General features: G+C 33.8%; 3 protein-coding genes across 4 annotated transcripts; 1 reads left to right on the top strand and 2 right to left on the bottom strand.

Moving 5' to 3' along the window:
- Nucleotides 1-1,082: 1,082 nt before the first annotated feature.
- On the top strand, nt 1,083-14,664 carry LOC107039649 (DAZ-associated protein 2). Of its 2 annotated transcripts, none has more exons than XM_015259397.1 (5): nt 1,083-1,465; nt 8,051-8,119; nt 9,112-9,209; nt 10,097-10,258; nt 11,128-14,664. In XM_015259397.1, exons 1-5 carry the CDS (start codon nt 1,450-1,452, stop codon nt 11,305-11,307), a joined length of 525 nt encoding a protein of 174 aa, XP_015114883.1. In that variant the 5' UTR covers nt 1,083-1,449; the 3' UTR covers nt 11,308-14,664. The 2 variants fall into 2 exon arrangements, with proteins under 2 accessions (XP_015114883.1, XP_015114882.1); XM_015259396.1 differs by having other exon boundaries at nt 9,106-9,209.
- A 109-nt stretch (nt 14,665-14,773) lies between these two features.
- On the bottom strand, nt 14,774-17,049 carry LOC107039647 (U3 small nucleolar ribonucleoprotein protein IMP4). Its single transcript, XM_015259395.2, has 2 exons — nt 16,686-17,049; nt 14,774-15,571 (listed from the first exon to the last, which is right to left on the bottom strand). The coding sequence occupies exons 1-2, from the start codon at nt 16,870-16,872 to the stop codon at nt 14,823-14,825; spliced, it is 936 nt and encodes a 311-aa protein (XP_015114881.1). The 5' UTR covers nt 16,873-17,049; the 3' UTR covers nt 14,774-14,822.
- A 2,093-nt stretch (nt 17,050-19,142) lies between these two features.
- LOC107039628 (protein FAM136A) lies at nt 19,143-21,112 on the bottom strand. The gene is made up of 3 exons (XM_015259346.2): nt 20,809-21,112; nt 19,912-20,052; nt 19,143-19,707 (listed from the first exon to the last, which is right to left on the bottom strand). The coding sequence occupies exons 1-3, from the start codon at nt 20,893-20,895 to the stop codon at nt 19,498-19,500; spliced, it is 438 nt and encodes a 145-aa protein (XP_015114832.1). The 5' UTR covers nt 20,896-21,112; the 3' UTR covers nt 19,143-19,497.
- Between the last annotated feature and the right edge of the window lie 819 nt (nt 21,113-21,931).

Genomic DNA, 21,931 nt, shown 5'->3' with positions numbered 1-21,931 from the left:
ATGGGCAAGTTTTTGAGTCACAAAAAAAAATTCTTGATTCAAGTAGCTCGCGACCTGATTCACGAATTCTTTTTACTTGATTCAAGTTAGAGAATAAGAATATTTGGCACATAATATAAATAAAAATTATGATGTCGAGGGGTTTTTAGACGTTTATTTAGAACAATTTCCCCTGAGATTTTTTTATTGTTGTTGTGGTAGTGTAAGATGTTTTCTGAATGTTGTCAATTTTGTTTATGACTCTGCGACTCGACAGGACGACAATGATTATTAATGAAGATTCATTTATTATTGGGGCAAGAGATTAATTCGAATTATTTGGGGGAATTGGCTCGGAAATGTTGACCATTAATTAATTTATTTATTGCAGTAACGTAATTTATTTATTATTGATCTATTGAAAAAGTTGAATTCTCTTCTGGCGTGTTTTCGAAGGTTAAAGGATGTAATAAATAAAATTCATGTTAGCAATGTGTGTTTGTGTAATTGTTTTTTACATTCGTAAGGAAAAATAATTCCGGGGAATTTTTTTCGGGGGGGAAAAAATGCGAGAACCTTTTTCATTGTAATTGATGTTTTTTCCAGAACAATCCATTCACAACATCGATATTTTTAAAAACATCGGCCATTTCTAGCTATAATATAAATTTATGTTTTCTTCAATGCCTTCTCGTTGCCCTTGAGCGCTATCTGTCGGTGACGCGGGGACTTGAAACGTTTTATCCATCGATAATAACAATGCTCAAGCACTGATAAGTGAATTGTTCATATATCCCCCAAAACTTGTCTATTGAGAAGCAAAAAAATTTTTGGAATACAATTTTCAATGTTTCAGATTTGTTGCGTAATCTTGACTTTTATGTCTCGCATTTATCATTAGCTACTAATACAGATTTCACTCGGACAATATCGCCCAATAGGAAATCCCCTCCTGCCATGACACGATATCTGATTGGTTGATAGCGCCATTCCGGATGTAAAACGCTATTCCATTGGCCAATTTAACGGACCAATGCCAGTCAACTTTTAGCATCCACTCCGTGTAGCGTCGTATGAGCCCAGGAACAAGCACGCTCAATAACAAGGCGCTAGTTGTCTGTCAAACCAGTGATACGTGCTGCAACATAGGGAGTGTGTGACAGCCATTCTTAAGAAAAAGAATTATAAAAAATATATTTTTCGGTTGATATTATCAGTTAGGAACATTAAACGATAATAAAGTGTGCGTGTGTGTGAATTACCCGGAGATAATTGACTAGTGATTCTAACAATATCTTTGTGCAAAATCTCGAAGCAATTTTTTTCTCCCATTTTTTTTTCCTATTGCAAAAGGCGTGAAAATCGTTGAAAAAAGAAGTAGCGTAATAATAAAAAGAAAATTTTAGCGAGAAAAAAAGCAAAAAATTCAATCGTTTTCTAGAGTTTCGAGAGCGAAAAAACTAAGCAATAATGACGGACAAGAAAGGTAACTATGATGACGCGAATCGGAATAATTGATGTCGGAAGAAAAATTTAGAAAACAAATTCTAATGTAAAAATTATTTATGAGAGTTTATTGATATAGAGAGTCAATTATCCATTGGACTTTTGAATGGTTAAATTTTTACTATGAATTAAGACATTTTGGTGGAAGGAAGGAAGTTATTTTGTCGAGTCTCGCGACCGTCAATTGTCACTTGGCTACACGATATATTCAAAGGACTTGTTTTACAGATTTTTTTTTTCATTTCGACGTTGAAGTGCTTCCTGCAATTTTGGATATTGCAATCGTCGCATGTTTTTTTCAATGCGATATGTCAGTCCAAAAATTTAATGGAAAAGTAATAAGTTGGGACGTTTTGTAGATATTTTGACCATTTTCGTCTACCGGAGTAGAAGAATCCGAATTATCTGGCCCAGTGACAGATTAATCAATACCGCCTTCCGTGGGGAAAATACAAAATGGCCTCCCTCAAGTTTAGGTTTCCAGTCCGTTTTTATCGTTTTTCTTCTTGAAAAAAGTTTTCGGAGAATCTGTTTTTCATTTTATCACTGCAATGCATCTAAAATTAATGAAAAATAATTTTTCATTGAAAATTTTAGTCATTCGACGGAAAATGTATATTTAACACGAATTTGATTGTCTCAATGATATTTCATTGATAATTGAAGCAATTATTTTTGACAATTTGCTATACTCGAGAATTTCCGGAGGCCATTTGTTAATTATTCAATGAAATAACCTTACAATTTGAGGAAAAAACTTGTAACTCGAATTCCCGAAGAAAATTAGATATTAAGTCCAGACGTTCTGCATGCATTCAAGAAATTAGACTCGAAAATTTGCCGATAAACAAGACAAATAAATTTATAGGAATACATCGTCTAGGATTAAGGTGTAATTTTTAGCCGTTAAGAAGAAGTGGGTGCCATGAAAAAATATGGATAAGCTAGTTTTTCCCATACGAAAAGAAAAAACGGTCGAAGAGTTCATTGAAAGACTAAAAATGAAAATAGTTGAAAAAGAATAACAATGGAGCAAAATAATATAAGCACACCTACAGTTGCGGCTGTCGATATGTTTCCAGCGGACCATTACAAAGACGATGATTTGATCCAAGTCGATAGGTGGAGCCTCGGAGACCGGCGATTGCGCAGACCAAGCCACGTATCTAACCTCACCTTCTTCTATATATTACCTTAACTCACTACGTGTTCATAAAAAAATATATTTAAAAAAACAATATACGATATACGATGATAGAAAAAAATATATCGACAACAGCCGACTCTCCGTCATTCAAAAAGTTTCCACCGAAATAGCAATTCGATCGTTTTGGAAATTATTTCATACTCACACTTCTTTCTGATGTTTGCAGAGAATAGTAAATGGAGAAATATTGATAATCACTTTTTGAATTGGAGACGTCGACTGATATATGTCCAAATCAATATAAACGTAAGATATTGATATGGGTGTAATAAAAACAATTTCGTACTGAAAACGTGGTATTGGCTGACTGCTTAATTTGTTTGATTTATTTTTCATTAAATTTTTTTTACTTCATTCTCTTATTACGTTTTTTTTCTTGTAGTTGTCATGTTTTTTCTTTCGGGTAGATGAAGATTTTCAAACGTGTGGGATATTATGACCGGATTTAAGAAACCTCGCGAGTAAAAAAACTACTGAAATGGGGCGGACATTTTCCCCCAGGAATTTACAGCCTAAAGGGGATGAATAGAGCATGGATTGGAAAATTTGTTATTTTCCTAATTGATAAACCGAGCTGGAGGTCATTTGAGTGCGATTGATAATTTCAAGAAATGTTCTAAAATACAAAGTGGTGTGGGCGCCATCTTGTTTGAATACTCCCTTCCACTACCGCGAGAGGCTTCTAAGATGGCGGCGCCTCACCTCGCGTTTTCAAACACTTCTTAAAATTATTCATCTTCTTCAAATCACTCTGAACATAATTCATCCGGTTTCTAGGGATGGAATAAATTTTTTAAAGCATCTTTCGGATTTTTCCATCGCCCTTTGGTTGACTTCAGTAGTTTTCTTCAGTCTCGAGGCCTCTTAAAATTTGTTTGCAAATGATACGAGATTTTAAGATTGAAAAAAAAACATGACAATTAAAGAGGTGGACACGAATGCTGTATCTAAGCTCGGCGTATATAATATTTCTACTCGATAGTAAATCGGTAGCTCACTTTTAACAATAGTGCATGCTGCTTCTGAAAGGTCACAAGTTTTATGCGCCAATTTGAGAATATGTCGGTTAAAGTCTGTAAATTTTCAATTTGAATCGTGACATTGAACATCGGAATTTCAACTTTTCATTGGAACTATATTGAAACTTGGGGCCAACGTTTTGCATGATTTTGTAGGTGCTTCTGAAACTTTCAAAGCGTCTGAAATCTAAGACGAGTTGCGTAGGGAATGTGACTTTATTTTTGACTTTTTTTTTAGACAAAATAATTAAAGTATTTACAGAATAGTTATGATTGCTTTCTAGACAAGAAAGAGTATTTCGTCAATAGATACTGGATGAGTCGCGGGTGACGTAATGTCATGTCATTGAAGATTAATTGTAAGACTATTTTGAGATATGAAAAATATTCGAAATGAGTAAAATGTCTGAAAAAATTGGAAAAACAAAAATAAATTGTGACGTTACGTTTACTTGTCGCCTGATTTTTGTACTTCAAAATTACGTTGCCGAATATTATTAATAGTGGTTCTGTTTTGAACTTCAGTTTCTGCATGTTTAAAGTTAATTTAGTGGGTGATGATTTCTCGTAAAATTTTCTAACGTTCATAAATAACTGCAAATGATGAAAATTAAGAAGAGAGATTGATTTATGGACGAAAGAAAATTTTTGTTTTTGTAGCCGCATGCCCTTCAACTCTGGATCTGTGTCTATTGAATTTTATTTCACAAATATTATTCTTCAGGCAAGATCTTCCTTCAAAAACTCGGAGCAAGTAATTGAACGTGAAAATTTAAAATATTCTGTTACGAGGATTCTCATTTTATTGTAATCGAGATTTTTCAAGGAAGATCGTTGAATTATTTCTCGTTTGCATGATAAATTCATAAGTCCGTTGGAGATTTTCTTTCTCATGAGAAATCTACGTCTTCCCAAAGTTGATCTCACAAAAGTTAGTTGACGAGCAAAAGTGCTGTTGAATTATTGAAGAAGTTTTCTGCAATAAAAATAAAAATCAGTCCTTGATTGACGGGAATAAGAAAACGTAGTGATTTCTCGGCATGACGAAGTGCATGTGCATGCAAGCAAAAAATTTCAACATGTATACTGTTAATAGTGAGCTTAAAGGAAGAATAGCGTTTCTTACAAAAAAAATATTTAAAAACTTTGGGTTCAGGGTTGTTTCAAGCCAGAATTTTTTCAAAAATCTTCTCAAAACTTCGCCCATATCAAGTCAATTGAATGAATATTTCTTACACAAGAGAAGTTGAATTTGGAAAAAGTTGAGAAAATTCTGCCGTTCCACCTAAAGCATTTCGATTAAAATTTCCCGTCTAGAAAAAGGGCACAATTTTCTAATTTACGGACGAGTAATTTCTTGGCTCTCTAATTCTCAAAATTTATTTTAACTTTTTCTTTGATTTATTTTTATTGAAAAAAGAAAATACAGTAACAATACAAAAAACGTGAATTATCATGAGAGAACTATCGGGTAAACCCCAATCTCAATGATGTAGCGATATTTCCAAGTATAAATATCAATGACAATTTCTCAGAGAAATCGAAAGCAGGAAATTTTACAATTGTCCAGTGGTACCTATAGCATTAATATTATAATCAATTGTTATTGGATTCGATGATTGTTTGCACCGTGGCACTGACACATGAATTTATCCACTGAGTGTTGTTCATGACAATTTTTAAAATCTCAAAATTTTTAAAATCTTTGAAATGAAATTCTTTATCTCGAAAACTGGATATAAATTTTCACCGTAATTCATTGATGGCATGAGGCTATTTCACTTGTGATTTGAAAATTTGGAACGACACTCATCTATCATGGACAATTTGGTGTGGGCTGACTTCTATGTTAGAGTACAACATGTCCATCCACTGCTGCCGAGCTTAAGCAACTAAACTACCCAAAAATATATCTCACAATTTTTCATGAGAAAAATTTACATGCGAAAAGCATTTTTTCCTTGCAATTCAGTCTGATCTCTACATGAAAAATTTCCCGACAAGACATTAGGCTTTTTTCACGGGAATAGGACTGTCCTCACTCTCAAATTTGTCAATGTTTTTGCGGAGTTTTGGTGCTACGGCAGGGCGTGTAATTTAGACTTACTAAAAGAGAGATTATGTAATGAAGTTGGGCGATTTGGAGTAAATTTAATCACCAATTGTTGAATTTTTCAAGTTAGAATCAATGAATGTTATTACAACACTTTGCTTCCAATGATAATTGTCAATACTCTGATCACTCAATTTGATTATTAATAATATACTATGCAATTTACTAAAAAGGAATATTACAATTTTTTTGAATAATGTTTGAGACCTTTATTTATTGGATATTTTGCAGAAATTTGTGGTTTGCTGAATCTTGTCACGATACTTTTTGAATGTGTGGAACTTGATATATATACATATATATATATATACATAAAGAAAAAATATATATTATCATTGTTACCACTCGTATGCTCATTGTATGAATTACACATTTTTTTTCTTCACCACTCGATTAAACCACGAATTCAAAATCCGTTCGAATGGTTCAACATTTTCTGAAAAAAAAATCTAGAAATAGTACTCTTTTGAAAGAGAAAAATGACAGTTGCAACTTTTTTGAGTAATTCTATGCGATTAATTCTCATTGGTGTTAGGAGTTGCGCTGTTAGAAAAAAAATGAAATTTCATGGACAGTGGAATGCAATTTAGAGGAAAAAAAATCAGGAAATTTCAGGTTTCACTGAAAATTCAGTAAAATTCTAGCTTTTTAAACAGCATAAAGACGAGAATTCATTAACCCTAGATTGGTTACTATATGAGAGAAACCCGCCGCGCGTCTTTTTTCTTTAATTACAATGGACTGGCTAATCGAAAAAATTTAAAAAAATTTGACTTTGTCGACTAAAGTGTCTAAACAATCATAGTAGTTTTTAGAACAACATATTTCCCGAAATTCCTAAAGAAAACGAATTATTTCGAACAGATGAGTTATTTTTTCCCATGTTGAATGAAATTGCCCATCACGCGACGTTGCCGGAAACTCGCTAAACGCGGCCGGGCAGTATAGAGTGAATTCGGCAACGTTAGAATCTATATAATACGGCGGGGAATCCCCGCGGAGGTGACCAGAGGCTCAGGGTCGCGTTTGGCGACCAGACTGGGGTTAATTTATTGAATTTTCAGTGAAATCTGGAATTTCATGACTTTTTTCCCCCTAAGCCGCTTTCAGTGCTACTGTCCTGAAAATTGAAGAATATATTGACCGGAATTTTCTGGTTTTCTACTCATTTTCTGGGAAAAATGGAACTGAAATTGACAGTTCTCTTTGATTTTTCCACGAAATTCTGAATTTTCAACGACGAAATTCTCTGAAATTTCAGTGGTAATTAAACTCGATAAAAATTTCCAAAAAGTGTACCGAAAATTTCAGACAAGAATTTGTACAGCTTTTTGCTTTTGGTCTTTGAAGCTAGAATATTTTACGTAATTAGCTATTTACAGTTCATTGTGTAACGCTATTTGCTATGAATCACTCCTCAATTTGCATTCAAATTTTTCAGATTTAAAATTCAAATGACAGTGCCATAAAATAATTTTTTATGAGTATTCATCATAAAAATGACATTTCTTGAAAAATGTCTTGCCTGTTTTACCTAATGTTACATAAACGAAAAATTTGATTCTAATTTTGAAACTAATCGCCCAATTTTCAACTGTCGCGTTTCCAAAATCTGTCTCTGAAGCATTATTTTCTGCACATTAGCAACTTTTTAGAACTCTAATACACACTTTTCCAACCAGAATGAGTAACAAAAATCGTGGTAAACTCGAGTGGTGGTAAAAAAGGGCGACGTTACCGTTCTTTCGATCGTTCCAATTGTTTTACCTGATTATTTTTTCTTTCCCCCACACTAAATTAGTGACTAACATTGTTTGAGCTTTGATTAGTATTTTCTTTCTTGGATAAAAACGGTGTATGTCATGTGTAAGATATACTTGGGTGTGGGAGTGCCACTGTTATAATCGTGTATTTTTTATCGTCATATGACACTCCGACAGCTAGACTAGTCACTACAATTTTTTTCTCAATCACTCACACTGAATTTTCTCAATCGGGGAAGGTATGACGATAAAAAAGAGTCGATTGATGGATGAGGCAGATCCTTTTGTTTCACCAAAAATCATAGAAAATGACATGAGTGATTTCTGGAAACAAGGAAATGCTTCGTCAACTCTCCTCGGGCTATGGTACATGTACCTTTGGCTTAGATTCCAAGGAAAATTCGATTCGAGAATTTCCGCTTAAACGAGAAAGAATAACAGTTTTATTGGAATTGTGTTGCAGCATATCCCGTGGCTCCGCATCCACCGACTGGATTCGTACCAGCGCAAGCGCAGCCCACAGCTTATGGAGGTAATTCGCTGATAATTTTCTACTTTAGAATGATGCAGGAAGTGAGTTGTAATTTTCAACAAGTTTTTTATACGAGCAGAAATGCTATCATTCTATGAAGAGTAACTGTGAAGTATCGAGGTATCAATTGTGATTTTCGTTTTTTAAGGAAATACAGGATAACTTGACGCTAATGAATAGATAAAAATAAAATCCTATAGGAAATCCTATGGAGAATTCGAACATTTCGTATAGGAGTTGACAGATAGCATTTCATAAATTACCACTCGAAAACGATTTTTTCGACTGTAACTCGAGAGCGAATGGTGCAATCGTCGTTATTTTTCAACTCGCACAATTGAATCGATTTCAACGATTATTTTGCGAGTTATCGTCGAAAAAACGAATCTGGAATAATGAAAAAATTTCGAAATCGATGTAACAAATGAAGTTCTCAGTCGCGGAAAAATATACTCGAATTGAGTATAAAATATGGTTGAATCGAGTATATTTTATGCTCAATTGGGGATGGGTATTTCAATTCGAAGATGATTCTTTTGTATCACGCCGGGTCATAGCAAGCCCTCTTGAGTGTGATATAAGGGTCAGGCACTAAGTGTCAGAATATAAGGGTCAAAAAGGAGAGGTTAAAAAATGAGGGTCGGAATATTAAGGTCAAAACATTATTTTTTGATCCTAATATTCTGACCCTCATTCCTTCACCTTTACATTCGGGCCCTCAATACTCTACTCTTGACTCTCATATTCTGACCCTCATTTTTTAACCTCCACTTTTTGACCCTCATATTCTCACACTTAGTCTCTGACCCTTATATTACACTTGAGAGCGCTTGGTACAAACGACAACAAAAACGTAAACGTAAACGAATCATAAACTATCTTGAAAATCAGAGTGGAACACCTACCTTATGTTCTTGTCACCTACACAAGTACATGATTAGTCTCCACTCGAGTTTCGTACTCTTCAATGGATCATGAATGTTTAGTTGCAGGAGCTGGTCCATACGGGGTATTCCCAAATCAGCCACAGCTTTACGCTACGCAAGGGCCACCGCCACCCACATATGATCAAACGCTGACGCATCCAATGGTAAACATACTCATTTATGCATTACTCCGTTCAACGAAATTGTTAAAAATTTTAGGAGAAATTGTATTAATACATTAAATTTAATTTAAGCTCCAGGTGTACTATTTTCCAAAGGTTATCTGGATTTTTTTTATCTTTCGTAATCCAAAATTGTCAATTGAGTGGTACATCATGTAGAAATTTCCAAAAATTATGATAGAATGATAAAAAAAATAGAAAAAATTCCGAACTTTTTCAAAGAGCGTTTTTAATTGAGATTCAGAATGAGTTGAAAAAAGTGGAAATTACAAATATCTGATTCGCTGTGGTAAATTATCTATTAGCTGTCATTTTTCGTGGTGGATAACAAAACACTAACTCCTCATGGGAAGTGACAGCTAGGTATCTCAATTTTCAAAACAGTGGTATGTAGTCATCTGCCATTTTTATGTGATAACAGTGTGATTAAAAAATTCTCCAAAATATTACAACTTTTTTCAAAGAGCCTTTTCCGTAATAAATGTCTCTGTGCAGTGTGGGAAAAGATTGACGAAATCAGTCTTCCCCCTGCATGATATTGGGTGACAGGCCGCCATTTGTCACCGTAAATCAGATACATTTTTCAATCTCTTGTTATTCAACTTATTCTGAATATAAATTAAAAATGCTCTTTGAAAAAATTAAGAATTTTTTCTACTTTTTTTTATTATTCATTCATAATTTTTCAAAACTTCTGCACGATGCAGGACTTAATTGACAATTTCAGATGACGAACGATGAAAAAAAAACATCGACTTAACGTTCGAAAGATAGTACACCCGGGGCTTAAATGATAAATTAAAATCAATAATTAAATTGAATTATTAATAAATAAATTTCGGGTTGTATCAATTTATTTGCTCACTCAGATGTACCAGCCAATGTATGGGCAGGGATACCCAGGAGGATATTTAACCGGCTATCCAACAGCTTATGGACCACTGCAGTACTATCCGCAACTGGCAGCAGCAGCTTATTATCCGACCGCTGCCATGCAGCCTGCACCAGTCAGGCCAACTATGCTGGTACCTGTAAGTTACCCTGGTCTCGTGATAGAATTGTTCAGCGAATGGGGAACTTATCGTTATTTAGATTCTTCAATCTCAATCTCCTCTTCATTTAATTTATTAATTAATTTCCTCTCGAAGCCTCTCAAGCACACGAGGTATTCATCCTAAATGTGTCAACTGCTGATCCTCATTCTCTTGGAAATTGATCAATGAGTGAAAAATTACGGTGCCGTCACTTAAATTTTCTCAGTCGATTCCGTAATCGGCGAGCGAATTGTGAATTCCGTAATTTTTGCCTCTCCGTGTGCATGCACGAAAAAATTTAATAGGAAAACCTATCGAATTCGTTAGAACATTCTATTGAATTTCTATTGAACTTTCTATTAATTTTTGGCTGATTCTATTGACATGTTCAATAGAAAAAATTCAATAGAAAAAGTTAACAGAATTCGATTTTTCTATATAACTTATTTTCTTCACATATTTTCAATAGAATTTGCTCGACTCAAATTTCCCAAGTTTTTTTCATTCTATTTTTCTTTTCTTCTCATCAAGAAAACAACCGAAAAAACTTGGAAAATTTGAGCCGAGGAAATTCTATAGAAAATATCTCAATAGAATAAGTTATATAGAAAAATTGAATTCTATTGACTTTTTCTACTGAATATTTTCTATTGGGAACATTTCAATAGAAATTCAACAGAATTTTCTAACGAATTCGATAGGTTTTTCTATTAAATTTTTTCGTCCGCGTGAGGAGGGATGCTATATGCTATCCTTTCGCCTTCGATGTTTCTATATGGAACAACCAATGAAGCTAACCTAACCATGTGAAGACTTGAATTTATTTCCATAAATGCTGAATATCAATGCACAATCCTCAATTTTAGAATGGCTTTGATGGCGGCCGTTTCGATGGACTTTCGCAACAAGTTTTACCACCACCACCACCACCTGGTGTTGCGAATGCTGCACAGTTGGCTGCTATGGCTGGCCACAGTGTTGCCTTGTCACAAAAAAAGGGATCGTTCCTCGGTGGTGCTGCAGAGGGGGGCTATACTTTCTGGTAAAGAAAAAGACAGCCGAGAAAATTTTTTGGGTAATGATGAGCTATTCTGGAGGCAGGAAATATAACAGTTTGAAGCGACAAATTGAAATATGAAATGTAGACTAAAACAATTACCCGAAACGCTATATCTTCGATGGTCCTTTGATTCGAATTTCGATCCAACAATTTTTTTAGGCGAAATACTTCAAAATTTGTATTAGTAAATGAGTGCGGAAAAATTGAACGTATTTTCGAAATTTTTTGAACGTAAAATTTGCTCACACCGGAGACTTTCTCAACGAAAGGAATTCTATACATCGAAAATAATATCAACTTTGTGAAATTTAATTGAAGTCATTATTCATTTGTGACTGCTTCCTTGAGGTTTTCTTCATCGAATTTGAAATCATTAGCTGTTCAGTATTATTACAATAAAATGGACAATCGCGGTAATTGTATCAATATATATCAAAACCCAAAAATTGTTGGGTCTTTCGAAATTCGAGGATCAGTATTTCTTATTGAAGCGAAAAACAAAATTGACGGAATGATGGTGAGAGAATTGAGTGAAATGAATTAAAAAACAGTTCGGATGAAAAAAAAAATGGAGGGCTGTTCGCAATATTTTTTTGACGATTTGCCCCGCAATCCTGGGACCGAATGGTGTGTGTGAGTGAGGAAAGAATAGAGAGCGAGAGAGTGTGAGAATTAAATCATTGATGACGTTGTGCATGACATTGAACAAAAAATCACCAACATGAGAGAGGATAGATCAGAAAAATTGAGAAAAAACGAAAAAAAGATATCGAAAAAATCGAGATTGCGGTGATGCTCAGAGTTGGAAAAAACGAGTGGGAAAGTGTATTATCTGTTATATAAATCCACCACAGAGACGAGAAGATAAGATTGGTGGCCGCTGATTATCGAAATTAAAATGAATCTCAGAGGGATTCTTCTAAAGGGGACGAGGGAAAATTTAAGATTCACTTTGGTGCCAAAATAAATTTTAAATCAATCCACTCCCACTCGTTTATTTGCGGCTCGAAAAATTGAACTTCTTTCGTTGATTATGAGAAAACTGAGGTTTTTTATTTGTTGCAATTCTGTGATTGAGTTCCATAAGGAGATAAGTTGATCGGATTTTCACTCGATGAGATGAAAAATCTTGATGATTCTTGTTTTAGTTGTTGTTTCCCTTTTTTTCTCCTTCAGGAAGAGAAATATCTGCATTGAACATAGTCCAATTTTTCTAGAAAATATTCAGAATCTTGAATGAAAATCGTACTTACAACTCGATTATGCTGATTCTGCTTTAATACCGTACATCATGTACTCACAAGCCGAGGGAGATTTCTGAGGTGCTATCGTAACTGAATTTTCCAACAGATGGAAAAACCTTCATTTCTAGAATTTTTTTCTGTTTCCAATTCTCTGAGATCTCGTCTGTCCAACTCGAATTTTTAATACCCCGCTATGATGATATTGACTGTAGTTAATCTAATTTTCCAATGAGTTCCACCACATGAATTCATGAATTCGTTGAAGAAATCTGCCTGTCCATAAATTGTAACTTATCTCCTTACTCGACTTGACTCGAGAATTTGATTTCTCATCGTTTTCTCAATGAATCATTAGCTAGGAAGATTCAAGTGTTGATTTAGCTTTCGAAAATCATATTTTTCAGGGAAATCAAATGTTCCAAAATAGAACGAAAACTAGTAAAGTACAAATGTGTCTGGAAATTTTGGAAAATTTGATTTTTTTTCTACATTCATTTCTTAAAATGAACCTTAGGAACTATTGAAACATCCCCTTGCTATGAAAAAACTTGACGAAAGTTTTTTCATAATGGGCGGGAGGGAATAATGATATTATTAAGTAATTGAATCGAGCTAATCGAATCTACCAATTAAAAGGATGAACACAGAATGACGGAAAGGTGAAGATAATGAGCTAATGTTTTATATTTCTTTAGCAACAATTCTGTTAAATCATTATTTTCTTTTCTGTTGACGACGCCTGCATGTCCTCAAACGTGACGAAAAACGATATTTCAACTCTACGAAGGCAGCACATGAGGGATGGCAAACAGTTGGTGGATGTGAAAATTTGAAAATGTCAAGAGTTTGATATGAGAGAGTCCCCAGGATCAAATGTTGATTTCACCCTTCGTATTTGATCTTTCATGTGAATCTCATGGTGTTCAACTCTGAAAAAAAATTTTTTTTTGTCAAATATTCAAAATCGTATCTCTCCACTCGAATCATTCCCAGATGAGACTGATTGGGTTTCAATTATGACAAATGTTGCTCTAGAGAATGTCTGTTGCACATGACCTCGAATTAACTCCCATGATTATTCATTTTTCCTAAATTTCTCATTCTCAAGAGGAACAATTTCAATTAATTCTTAATGTTGATAATTATTGGGGGAATTTACTCGAGATCGTAACTAACACGATCGTCTTCTAGAGCAATATAATTGTCGTAATTGAAATTGAAATCCAATGAAAAAAAAAATACTTCTCTCGAGTAAACGGATATTCGGCAAAAACATTTTTTTTTCTCAGCGCACATCTTAAATATTCCTGCTATAGAATAAAGGTAAACCTGAAAATCTAGTCGAGTTAAAACTCAGTAAGTTGAATTTTTCACTTGCGAATGTATTAGTGGTCTACTTACAAACATTTGATCCATCCATTCCAGTTATCAAAATTAAAATCAATTTTTAATACTTCTGAACGCGAGCATAACATTGAGAAAAATGAGTAGAAAAATTGAGATATTCTGTCATCATCAAAAGTCACGTTTGAGAATTGAGGTTTTTGAATTGTTTCCTGTCAATTTCTCCTCGAAGAAGGAAAAATATTGGAAAAATCCGATCTGATTGTTTCAATATTTATTTTTAAATTATTATTATTTAACAATTTTTATGATCTAGATTTGTACGTTGTTTCTAAGTAATATATTTTTCCTAATTCTCCCCTTTTTAATATTGTTTTTTTTTTTCATTTTGCAATTGAGGAAAATAAAAATTGAGACAGATTGAAGCGGTTGAGACAAGTTTTATATCATTGATTCTAAATGTAAGAAGATGCAACTGAAGTATTACTAAAATGCGTACGCTAACAGGAAGCATTATTCAGACATCCGTGTAATTAATTTAAAAAATGAAGAGAAACCTTTTTAACTGTGGAACACTATTGAACAATTAAAAACAATTGATAAAATGTAAAGCAGTTGATATTTATGGAATGGAAAATGATGGCCAGTTGAATAAAAAAAAAATGCCATGACCATGTTATTTTTTTTATTTCTGCGCTGATGATTTTGTTATCTCATACATAGACACGAAAATAAAATGAAAATTTGAATTGGTCTTCTAGGCTTTATTAATTTCAAAGGTAATGAATCATTCTTAGAATAAATGGCCTCGCTCGGAATCTAGAATAGATAATAAACATGAAGGAAGAAAATACTGACAATTACTCAATAAAAAATTGCAATTTTATTATGCTAATGGAATTTACAAAGCATTTCACAAGTCATCCTCCTGCTGCCAGCCGTCTTCCTGCGAGAGGAACCTCCTCTTGTGGCTTGTGTTCATGTAGGGCCTGAGGGCCCACTCGGTGTCCGCAGCAGCTGCTGCATCCAAAGTTCCAGATTTAATCTCGTAAAGCTTCAGCTGAAACCTGGGCCCAACCTCCACCAGTTCCACATCCTTCCCATTAACTTTTTTGTAATTGTGATGTCTGAAGGAGATGTAGTCGTCATGATTAGCGAATGTGATCACCCGTTTACTGTCCTCCTTGGGGACTGGGAACAGATACTTCAAGATACTTGTAACCCTGTCCCCAAGTTTACTCTTGAAGTTATGGAAAATGAGATGTGGATACTGCTCGGACATTGTCCCAATGTCGGGGATGTCGTGCCTCATGACGACGTCAGTCATCGTGAAATATGCAGTGGGACCGTAGGGCAAGTGGCAGATCACCAGAGAGTCTGGAATACCTCTGTGTTCGTGGACAATTATGAAATCTGTGACGTCATTGGCACGACATGCGTGGATGAGCTGCTTCATTTCGTAATTTCCTCGGTTCATTCTTTGGGAGTTTGGGAAGATGAGACGCAGCTCTTTGACGAACATCTTGAGACGAGCACTTGGGTCGCGGGAGGTTGTTATCACGATCTTGGGGTCTTCTACGCCTGCCCAACGGTACTCGTCGTCCTCGTGGTCTCCCGTTGCTCCTCCCATCTCTGTTCCTGTCGCTGCTGCGAGCTCTGGACCTGGGGATTTTCAGTCGATTGTGAAAAATAGGTGACACATTTTTGGTCCATCATCTATTTCATATGAACGTATGGTAGATTTGAGAATATTTGAAGGTTATACTAGCTTATGAATAAATAAATAAATAATATATGTACATGTGTAGAATATTATGTTATATATATTTTATATAATGTATGGCAATATATTATATTATAATTTTATATTATATTATAGAAATATAATATAATAATAATAATAATAATAATAATTATGGCAATAATTATTATAATATAATATAATAATATTGTAATTATAATATATATTATAATTTTATATTATATTATAGAAATATAATATATATGATAGGTGAGGGTGGGGTAAAACGGACACTGGACTTTTTTAAAATTATTCATAACTCAGAAACAAATTGATCCATTGAGCTCAGTTTAGGCTCATCGTAAAGGGAAAGAATTGTTCTTTGTATTGAAAGAAAAATCTAATTTTATCAGTATTTCAACCCCTCATTAACATTTTAAAAAAAATCAAAAGTGTGTGTTTCACCCCAATCTCCCCTATATTATTTTAATATTATATATTATATTGTACTTTTATATTATATATATTTTTTAATTTAATCAGATAAATATATAATCTTGTGTGATAAGCTATGCAGAAAAGATGAACGGGAAAAATATAGTTGAAAAATTCGAATATTCAAATTTCAAAAAAAGTTGAACCTTTGGATATAACAAAAATGCTTATGGAATTATTATGAAACAATAAATTTACATGCACATTGATAAAAAACATAGGAGAATAACGTTTTAAGAGGCAAAAACAAAACAAAAAATTGTGAATTTCGACAGCGGACAGTTTATTCCGAAGATTTTTAATTTCGCGCTTGGAAAATGGGACCGATTTCACTCGTAAATGCACCTAATTTCTCAAACCCTACAACGTAATTTTTTCGTCATGCATTTTTTTTCAAATCTCATGACAATGAAAGCTGACAATAACTCCGTTTTAAAGACATTCGAAAAGACATTAATTGTTATTCTTCTGAAGGCAACTTTTGAGATAATTTTCTCTCCCTAATTTCCGCAGATAAATTTCATTAATTTGTCCAATTACCTGCGTCCTCCCATTCTGCTTTCCTCTGGAGATAAAGTGCGGTTTTACGAAGATCAGGGTGGATTGGTGTGTTGTCTTCGAGGCTCTTCTTCAAGCGTTCCTTTTTCTCCTGAATGTTTTTCAGTTTATCTTGAACCGATTTTCGGTAGAGATACTCACGTCTCAATCGAGCTTGTCTACGCAACATGTTTCTTTTTTCACTTAGGCCACAAGGTTTTTATTGTTTATTCGTCACGGAGAAGAGTTTGCGTTCTCACAATTTTTTCAGGTTATGATTGCTCACATGTGGCAAGCTGCAAGCAACAGAGAGAGAGAGAGAGCTGCCAGGTTCGACACGTGCGCAGTGGACTAGGCGCGACTCCGACTCTCCAATACAAATTTCGTCCCCCAACATAATAATAAGTATTAGGGGAGGGTGGGGTAAAATCGACACTTTAGACTTTTTTGAATTATTCATAATTCAGAGACAAATTTATCAATGGAGCTCAGTTTAGGCTCGCCATAAAGGGAAAGAATTGTTCTTTGTATTGAAAAGAAAAATTATTAAATTTTATCAACATTTCAACCCCCCATTAACATAAAAAAAAAGTCAAGTAAAATGGACATTTTAGACTTTTTTGAATTATTCATAACTCAGAAACAAATTTATCAATTGAGCTCAGTCTAGGCTCGCCATAAAGGGAAAGAATTGTTCTTTGTATTGAAAAGAAAAATTATTAAATTTTATCAACATTTCAATCCCCCATCAACATTTTAAAAAAAGTCAAGTAAAATGGACACTTTAGACTTTTTGAATTATTCATAACTCAGAGACAAATTTAGCAATTGAGCTCAGTCTAGGCTCGCCATAAAGGGAAAGAATTGTTCTTTGTATTGAAAAAAAAAATTATTAAATTTTATCAACATTTCAACCCCCCATCAACATTTTAAAAAAAGTCAAGTAAAATGGACACATTAGACTTTTTTGAATTATTCATAACTCAGAGACAAATTTATCAATTGAGCTCAGTTTAGGCTCGCCACAAAGGGAAAGAATTGTTCTTTGTATTGAAAAAAAAAATTATTAAATTTTATCAACATTTCAACCCCCCATCAACATTTTTAAAAAAGTCAAGTAAAATGGACACATTAGACTTTTTTGAATTATTCATAACTCAGAAACAAATTTATCAATTGAGCTCAGTTTAGGCTCGCCACAAAGGGAAAGAATTGTTCTTTGTATTGAAAAAAAAAATTATTAAATTTTATCAAAATTTCAAATCCCCCATTAACATTAAAAAAAAAGTTAAGTAAAATGGACACTTTAGACATTTTTGAATTATTCATAACTCAGAGACAAATTTATCAATTGAGCTCAGTTTAGGCTCGCCACAAAGGGAAAGAATTGTTCTTTGTATTGAAAAAAAAAATTATTAAATTTTATCAACATTTCAAATCCTCCATTAACATTTAAAAAAAAGTTAAGTAAAATGGACACTTTAGACTTTTTTGAGTTATTCATAACTCAGAAACAAATTTAGCAATTGAGCTCAGTCTAGGCTCGCCACAAAGGGAAAGAATTGTTCTTTATATTGAAAAAAAAAATTATTAAGTTTTATCAACATTTCAACCCCCCATCAACATTTAAAAAAAAGTCAAGTAAAATGGACACTTTAGACTTTTTTGAATTATTCATAACTCAGAGACAAATTTATCAATTGAGCTTAGTTTAGGCTCGCCACAAAGCGAAAGAATTGTTCTTTGTATTGAAAAAAAAAATTATTAAATTTTATCAACATTTCAAATCCTCCATTAACATTTAAAAAAAAGTTAAGTAAAATGGACACTTTAGACTTTTTTGAGTTATTCATAACTCAGAAACAAATTTAGCAATTGAGCTCAGTCTAGGCTCGCCACAAAGGGAAAGAATTGTTCTTTATATTGAAAAAAAAAATTATTAAGTTTTATCAACATTTCAACCTCCCATTAACATTAAAAAAGTCAAGTGTCCGTTTTACCTCAACCTCCTCTATTATTATATTTTCGTTTTATATTTAGGACTTTGTAGAATACTGTTGCGGACTGGATTTGTCACTTTTAACTGACTTTCGGGGTTTTCGCGACACCTGTCCGGGTCCGCCCTAATTTGCATATTAGTTATTAGCGCGATCAAGCGTTAGTGTCGAATTATCGTGATTTATTCAGTATTCATGAGACTCGCATCGAGTGTGTATGTACAGTCCGCTCTAGTTATTAACGAGGCTGGTTAATTATCGGCATTTAAAATTATACCGAGTCTCGACGGGAATACTCTTTTGTATTAGTTAACTCCTCGTAGTGATTAAATGTCTATGACTATGATAATTCGTCAGTGTTCGTGTCGATTTATTTAACCCTCTATCCGGACTCAGCGTCCTTGGGTCAGAAGATTTAGAAGAAAGATTTTGAACAATAGAATTTATTATACATTACATTTTTACATGAAAAATTCGTAAAACCTTTAACAAGGTCCATATTCGTAACGCGAGATCATGCTTTCTGGTTCTTGCAGAGAATAAACTGGTCTACGGGTCCCGATAACGATGCACTTTCGAAAAAATGTCGAGAGACCTTTTGATGTGGAGCTTATGCAGCTATCCAAAAGATCTCGTGATCGTTTGTCTCTAATTCGCTCGTTACAATCGACAAAAATATACTTGACTTGTTTAGTTTTACCTCTTCGCTATTGCATTTTCATTCCAACACCCAAATTCGACGGCAATTTCATCTTGAGTGCAATGAAATTATGATTTTCTTTGTCATTGTTGATGACAATGAAAATTTTCGATTTGGCTTACAATGATTGATCGAATCTTCCGCTCGCAAGCACTTTTTTCATTGTTTTTTCCAACGATGGAAGCAAATCGCAATACGTATCAACACATTTTGTCGCGCACTTTTCAAAATCATCTGTCAAACGGTTAACTTCATCTTGCGTGGGGTTGGGGCCCATTTTGTCTTTTATGTGATCGTTGCAGTCCATGACACACCTTTGTAATCGGTGCTGAAAGAAATAGCGCGCAGTGAACTTATTATTTTTTTTGTCGAGTTGAATTACAAAAAGGGATTTCAGTCAATTCATTTATTGCAGTGAAATTTATATTTATTTCGTAATTATTTATTTACGTCGAGGAAAAATAGATTGCAAACCTTTTACTGCAAGTAAAGAATTATGATGAATTGGTCATATTTTCTATAGAATCATTACCTGAACTCTCTCAAATTCGGAATTCACGTACTGCTGGGCTTTCGTCAATGATCCACTGCAGTTTTCGATGCAGTGGTGAATTTTTTGAACACTTGCGGTTTTGTTGTCACAGCAATTGGCCGCACATCTGTGCATATCTCCCTGAAAATGGAAATAATGCAAATTATCACAGAAGCTCGAGCGAAATATCCACTTTTCCGAAAGAAAAAAATTTCCTCGTTTCTTGAAAATAAAATGGAACATCTAATTGTTTTAAATAAATTTTAAAACATATTTATTTATTTATTTATTTATTTATTTATTGATGAACTAAGATAATCTTGAAATATTCCCAAGTCTAGCACATGCTTGGCAAAATAGATTGCTGACCAAAAATGTTTCACATATTTTTTAATAGAGAACTGTGATGTTTTCTGATGATTTAATTAACTACTCATTCTCTCAAAAATCTTGGACACGGAAAAAAAATTTCTGTACTGCTTCTCGCGATTTCTCGTCTGGGAATTGGTATTACATACTTCCCAAACTCGAAAACTTGAAAATCACTACAGAAAAATATTGTTCCTGGGCTGTTGGGATGGGGTTTTTTTACTCGTGTGGTTGGCCAGTCCTCGCCTACGGCTCGGAGGCCAACGCCACACGAGTAAAAAACCCCATCGCAACAGGCCGGAAAAATATTATTGAGTGTCGAATCTCACCACAGAAGTTGATAAATTGAGTCACTCTAAAATTTTGTCAGTAGACGTTGAAGGAATCGTTTTAAAATATCTCCCACCCTTCATTGTTTACGATTAATAATGGAATTGCTTTTTTTCTCAATTTTCCTCGTTTGGAACTATTCGATTGTGGGAAATAAACAATTTATATAACCTTCAAAAATCACGTTACAGAACTTACTTGCAATCCCCTCAAGTAATTCTTGTCAATTTCCTCCACAATTTTCGTCATCTGGTCCTCCACTCGTCTTCTCTGTTCTTCCACCATTTTTAGGTGTTCGTTAATTCAAATTAGCGATAAAAATTGATAAATTACTGGGATCAACGAGGAGTCGAAATGAGAGGGAGCGCGACACGCGACAAGGGACCGCGTGGTGGACTCTTTTTGTCGAAGTCGAACCGACAGAAGAATAATTGGACTTTAAACTGAGAAAAAAATACTGTTGCCAAGTAGGGGAGGTTGGGGCAAAACGGACACTTTTGACGTTTTTAAAAATATTGATGGAGGTTTGAAATTTTGATAAAATTTAATATTTTTTTTTTTTCAATACAAAGAACAACTCTTTCTCTTTGTGACGAGCCTAAACTGAGCTCAATTGATAAATTTGTTTCTGAGTTATGAATAATTTTAAAAAAGTCTAGTGTCCTTTTTACACCCCACCCTTCCCTATATTTACTAAAAACAAGAAAATTTACTCATGTCTCATGAAGATGTTTATATAGGGGAGGGTGGCGTAAAATGGACTTTTGACTTTTTTAAAAATATTCATAACTCATCAACAATTCAGCAAGTCATTAGCATTTGAAAAAATGTAAAAGTCTTCATTTTACCCCATTGTCCCCTGCTAGAATAAAATTATTAATTTATCTAGCGGGGGTCGGATCAAATGTATAATTCACATTTACGGTAAAATACTTTGAGAAATAATGCAATTCGTCAACAATCAAAGAAAAATTCTCCACATTTTTCTTGATTTTTTTTTTTTTTTTGAAGAAAAATTACACAGAAGCTCGAGCGAAATATCCACTTTTCCGAAAGAAAAAAATTTCCTCGTTTCTTGAAAATAAAATGGAACATCTAATTGTTTTAAATAAATTTTAAAACATATTTATTTATTTATTTATTTATTTATTGATTGATAAACTAAGATAATCTGGAAAAATCAAAGAAAAATTCTCCACATTTTTCTTGAATTTTTTTTTTTTTTTCAAATCAATCAATCAAAGAAAAATTCTCCACATTTTTCTTGAATACTAAACAAGCTGATAATTCGTCGGCATCGAGTGTCGAATCTGCATTGAGT

Source organism: Diachasma alloeum, unplaced genomic scaffold (assembly GCF_001412515.2).
Source record: "Diachasma alloeum isolate Michigan unplaced genomic scaffold, Dall2.0 Dall_scaffold_00302, whole genome shotgun sequence".
Classification (NCBI taxonomy): domain Eukaryota; kingdom Metazoa; phylum Arthropoda; class Insecta; order Hymenoptera; family Braconidae; genus Diachasma; species Diachasma alloeum.
This window is presented reverse-complemented; position numbering and strand designations above follow the sequence as displayed.

Bases quoted from the DNA above. Each gene is read 5' to 3' on its own strand.
- LOC107039649 (XM_015259396.1), top strand. The intron at 8,120-9,105 runs GTAATTCGCTGA...ATGAATGTTTAG, and splicing joins GCAGCCCACAGCTTATGGAG to TTGCAGGAGCTGGTCCATAC. The intron at 9,210-10,096 runs GTAAACATACTC...TTGCTCACTCAG, and splicing joins AAACGCTGACGCATCCAATG to ATGTACCAGCCAATGTATGG.
- LOC107039647 (XM_015259395.2), bottom strand. From the start codon at position 16,872: ATGTTGCGTAGACAAGCTCGATTGAGACGTGAGTATCTCTACCGAAAA. The intron at 15,572-16,685 runs GTAATTGGACAA...GAAAATCCCCAG, and splicing joins AGCAGAATGGGAGGACGCAG to GTCCAGAGCTCGCAGCAGCG.
- LOC107039628 (XM_015259346.2), bottom strand. From the start codon at position 20,895: ATGGTGGAAGAACAGAGAAGACGAGTGGAGGACCAGATGACGAAAATT. The intron at 20,053-20,808 runs GTAAGTTCTGTA...TTCCATTTTCAG, and splicing joins ATTACTTGAGGGGATTGCAA to GGAGATATGCACAGATGTGC. The intron at 19,708-19,911 runs GTAATGATTCTA...TATTTCTTTCAG, and splicing joins CCGAATTTGAGAGAGTTCAG to CACCGATTACAAAGGTGTGT.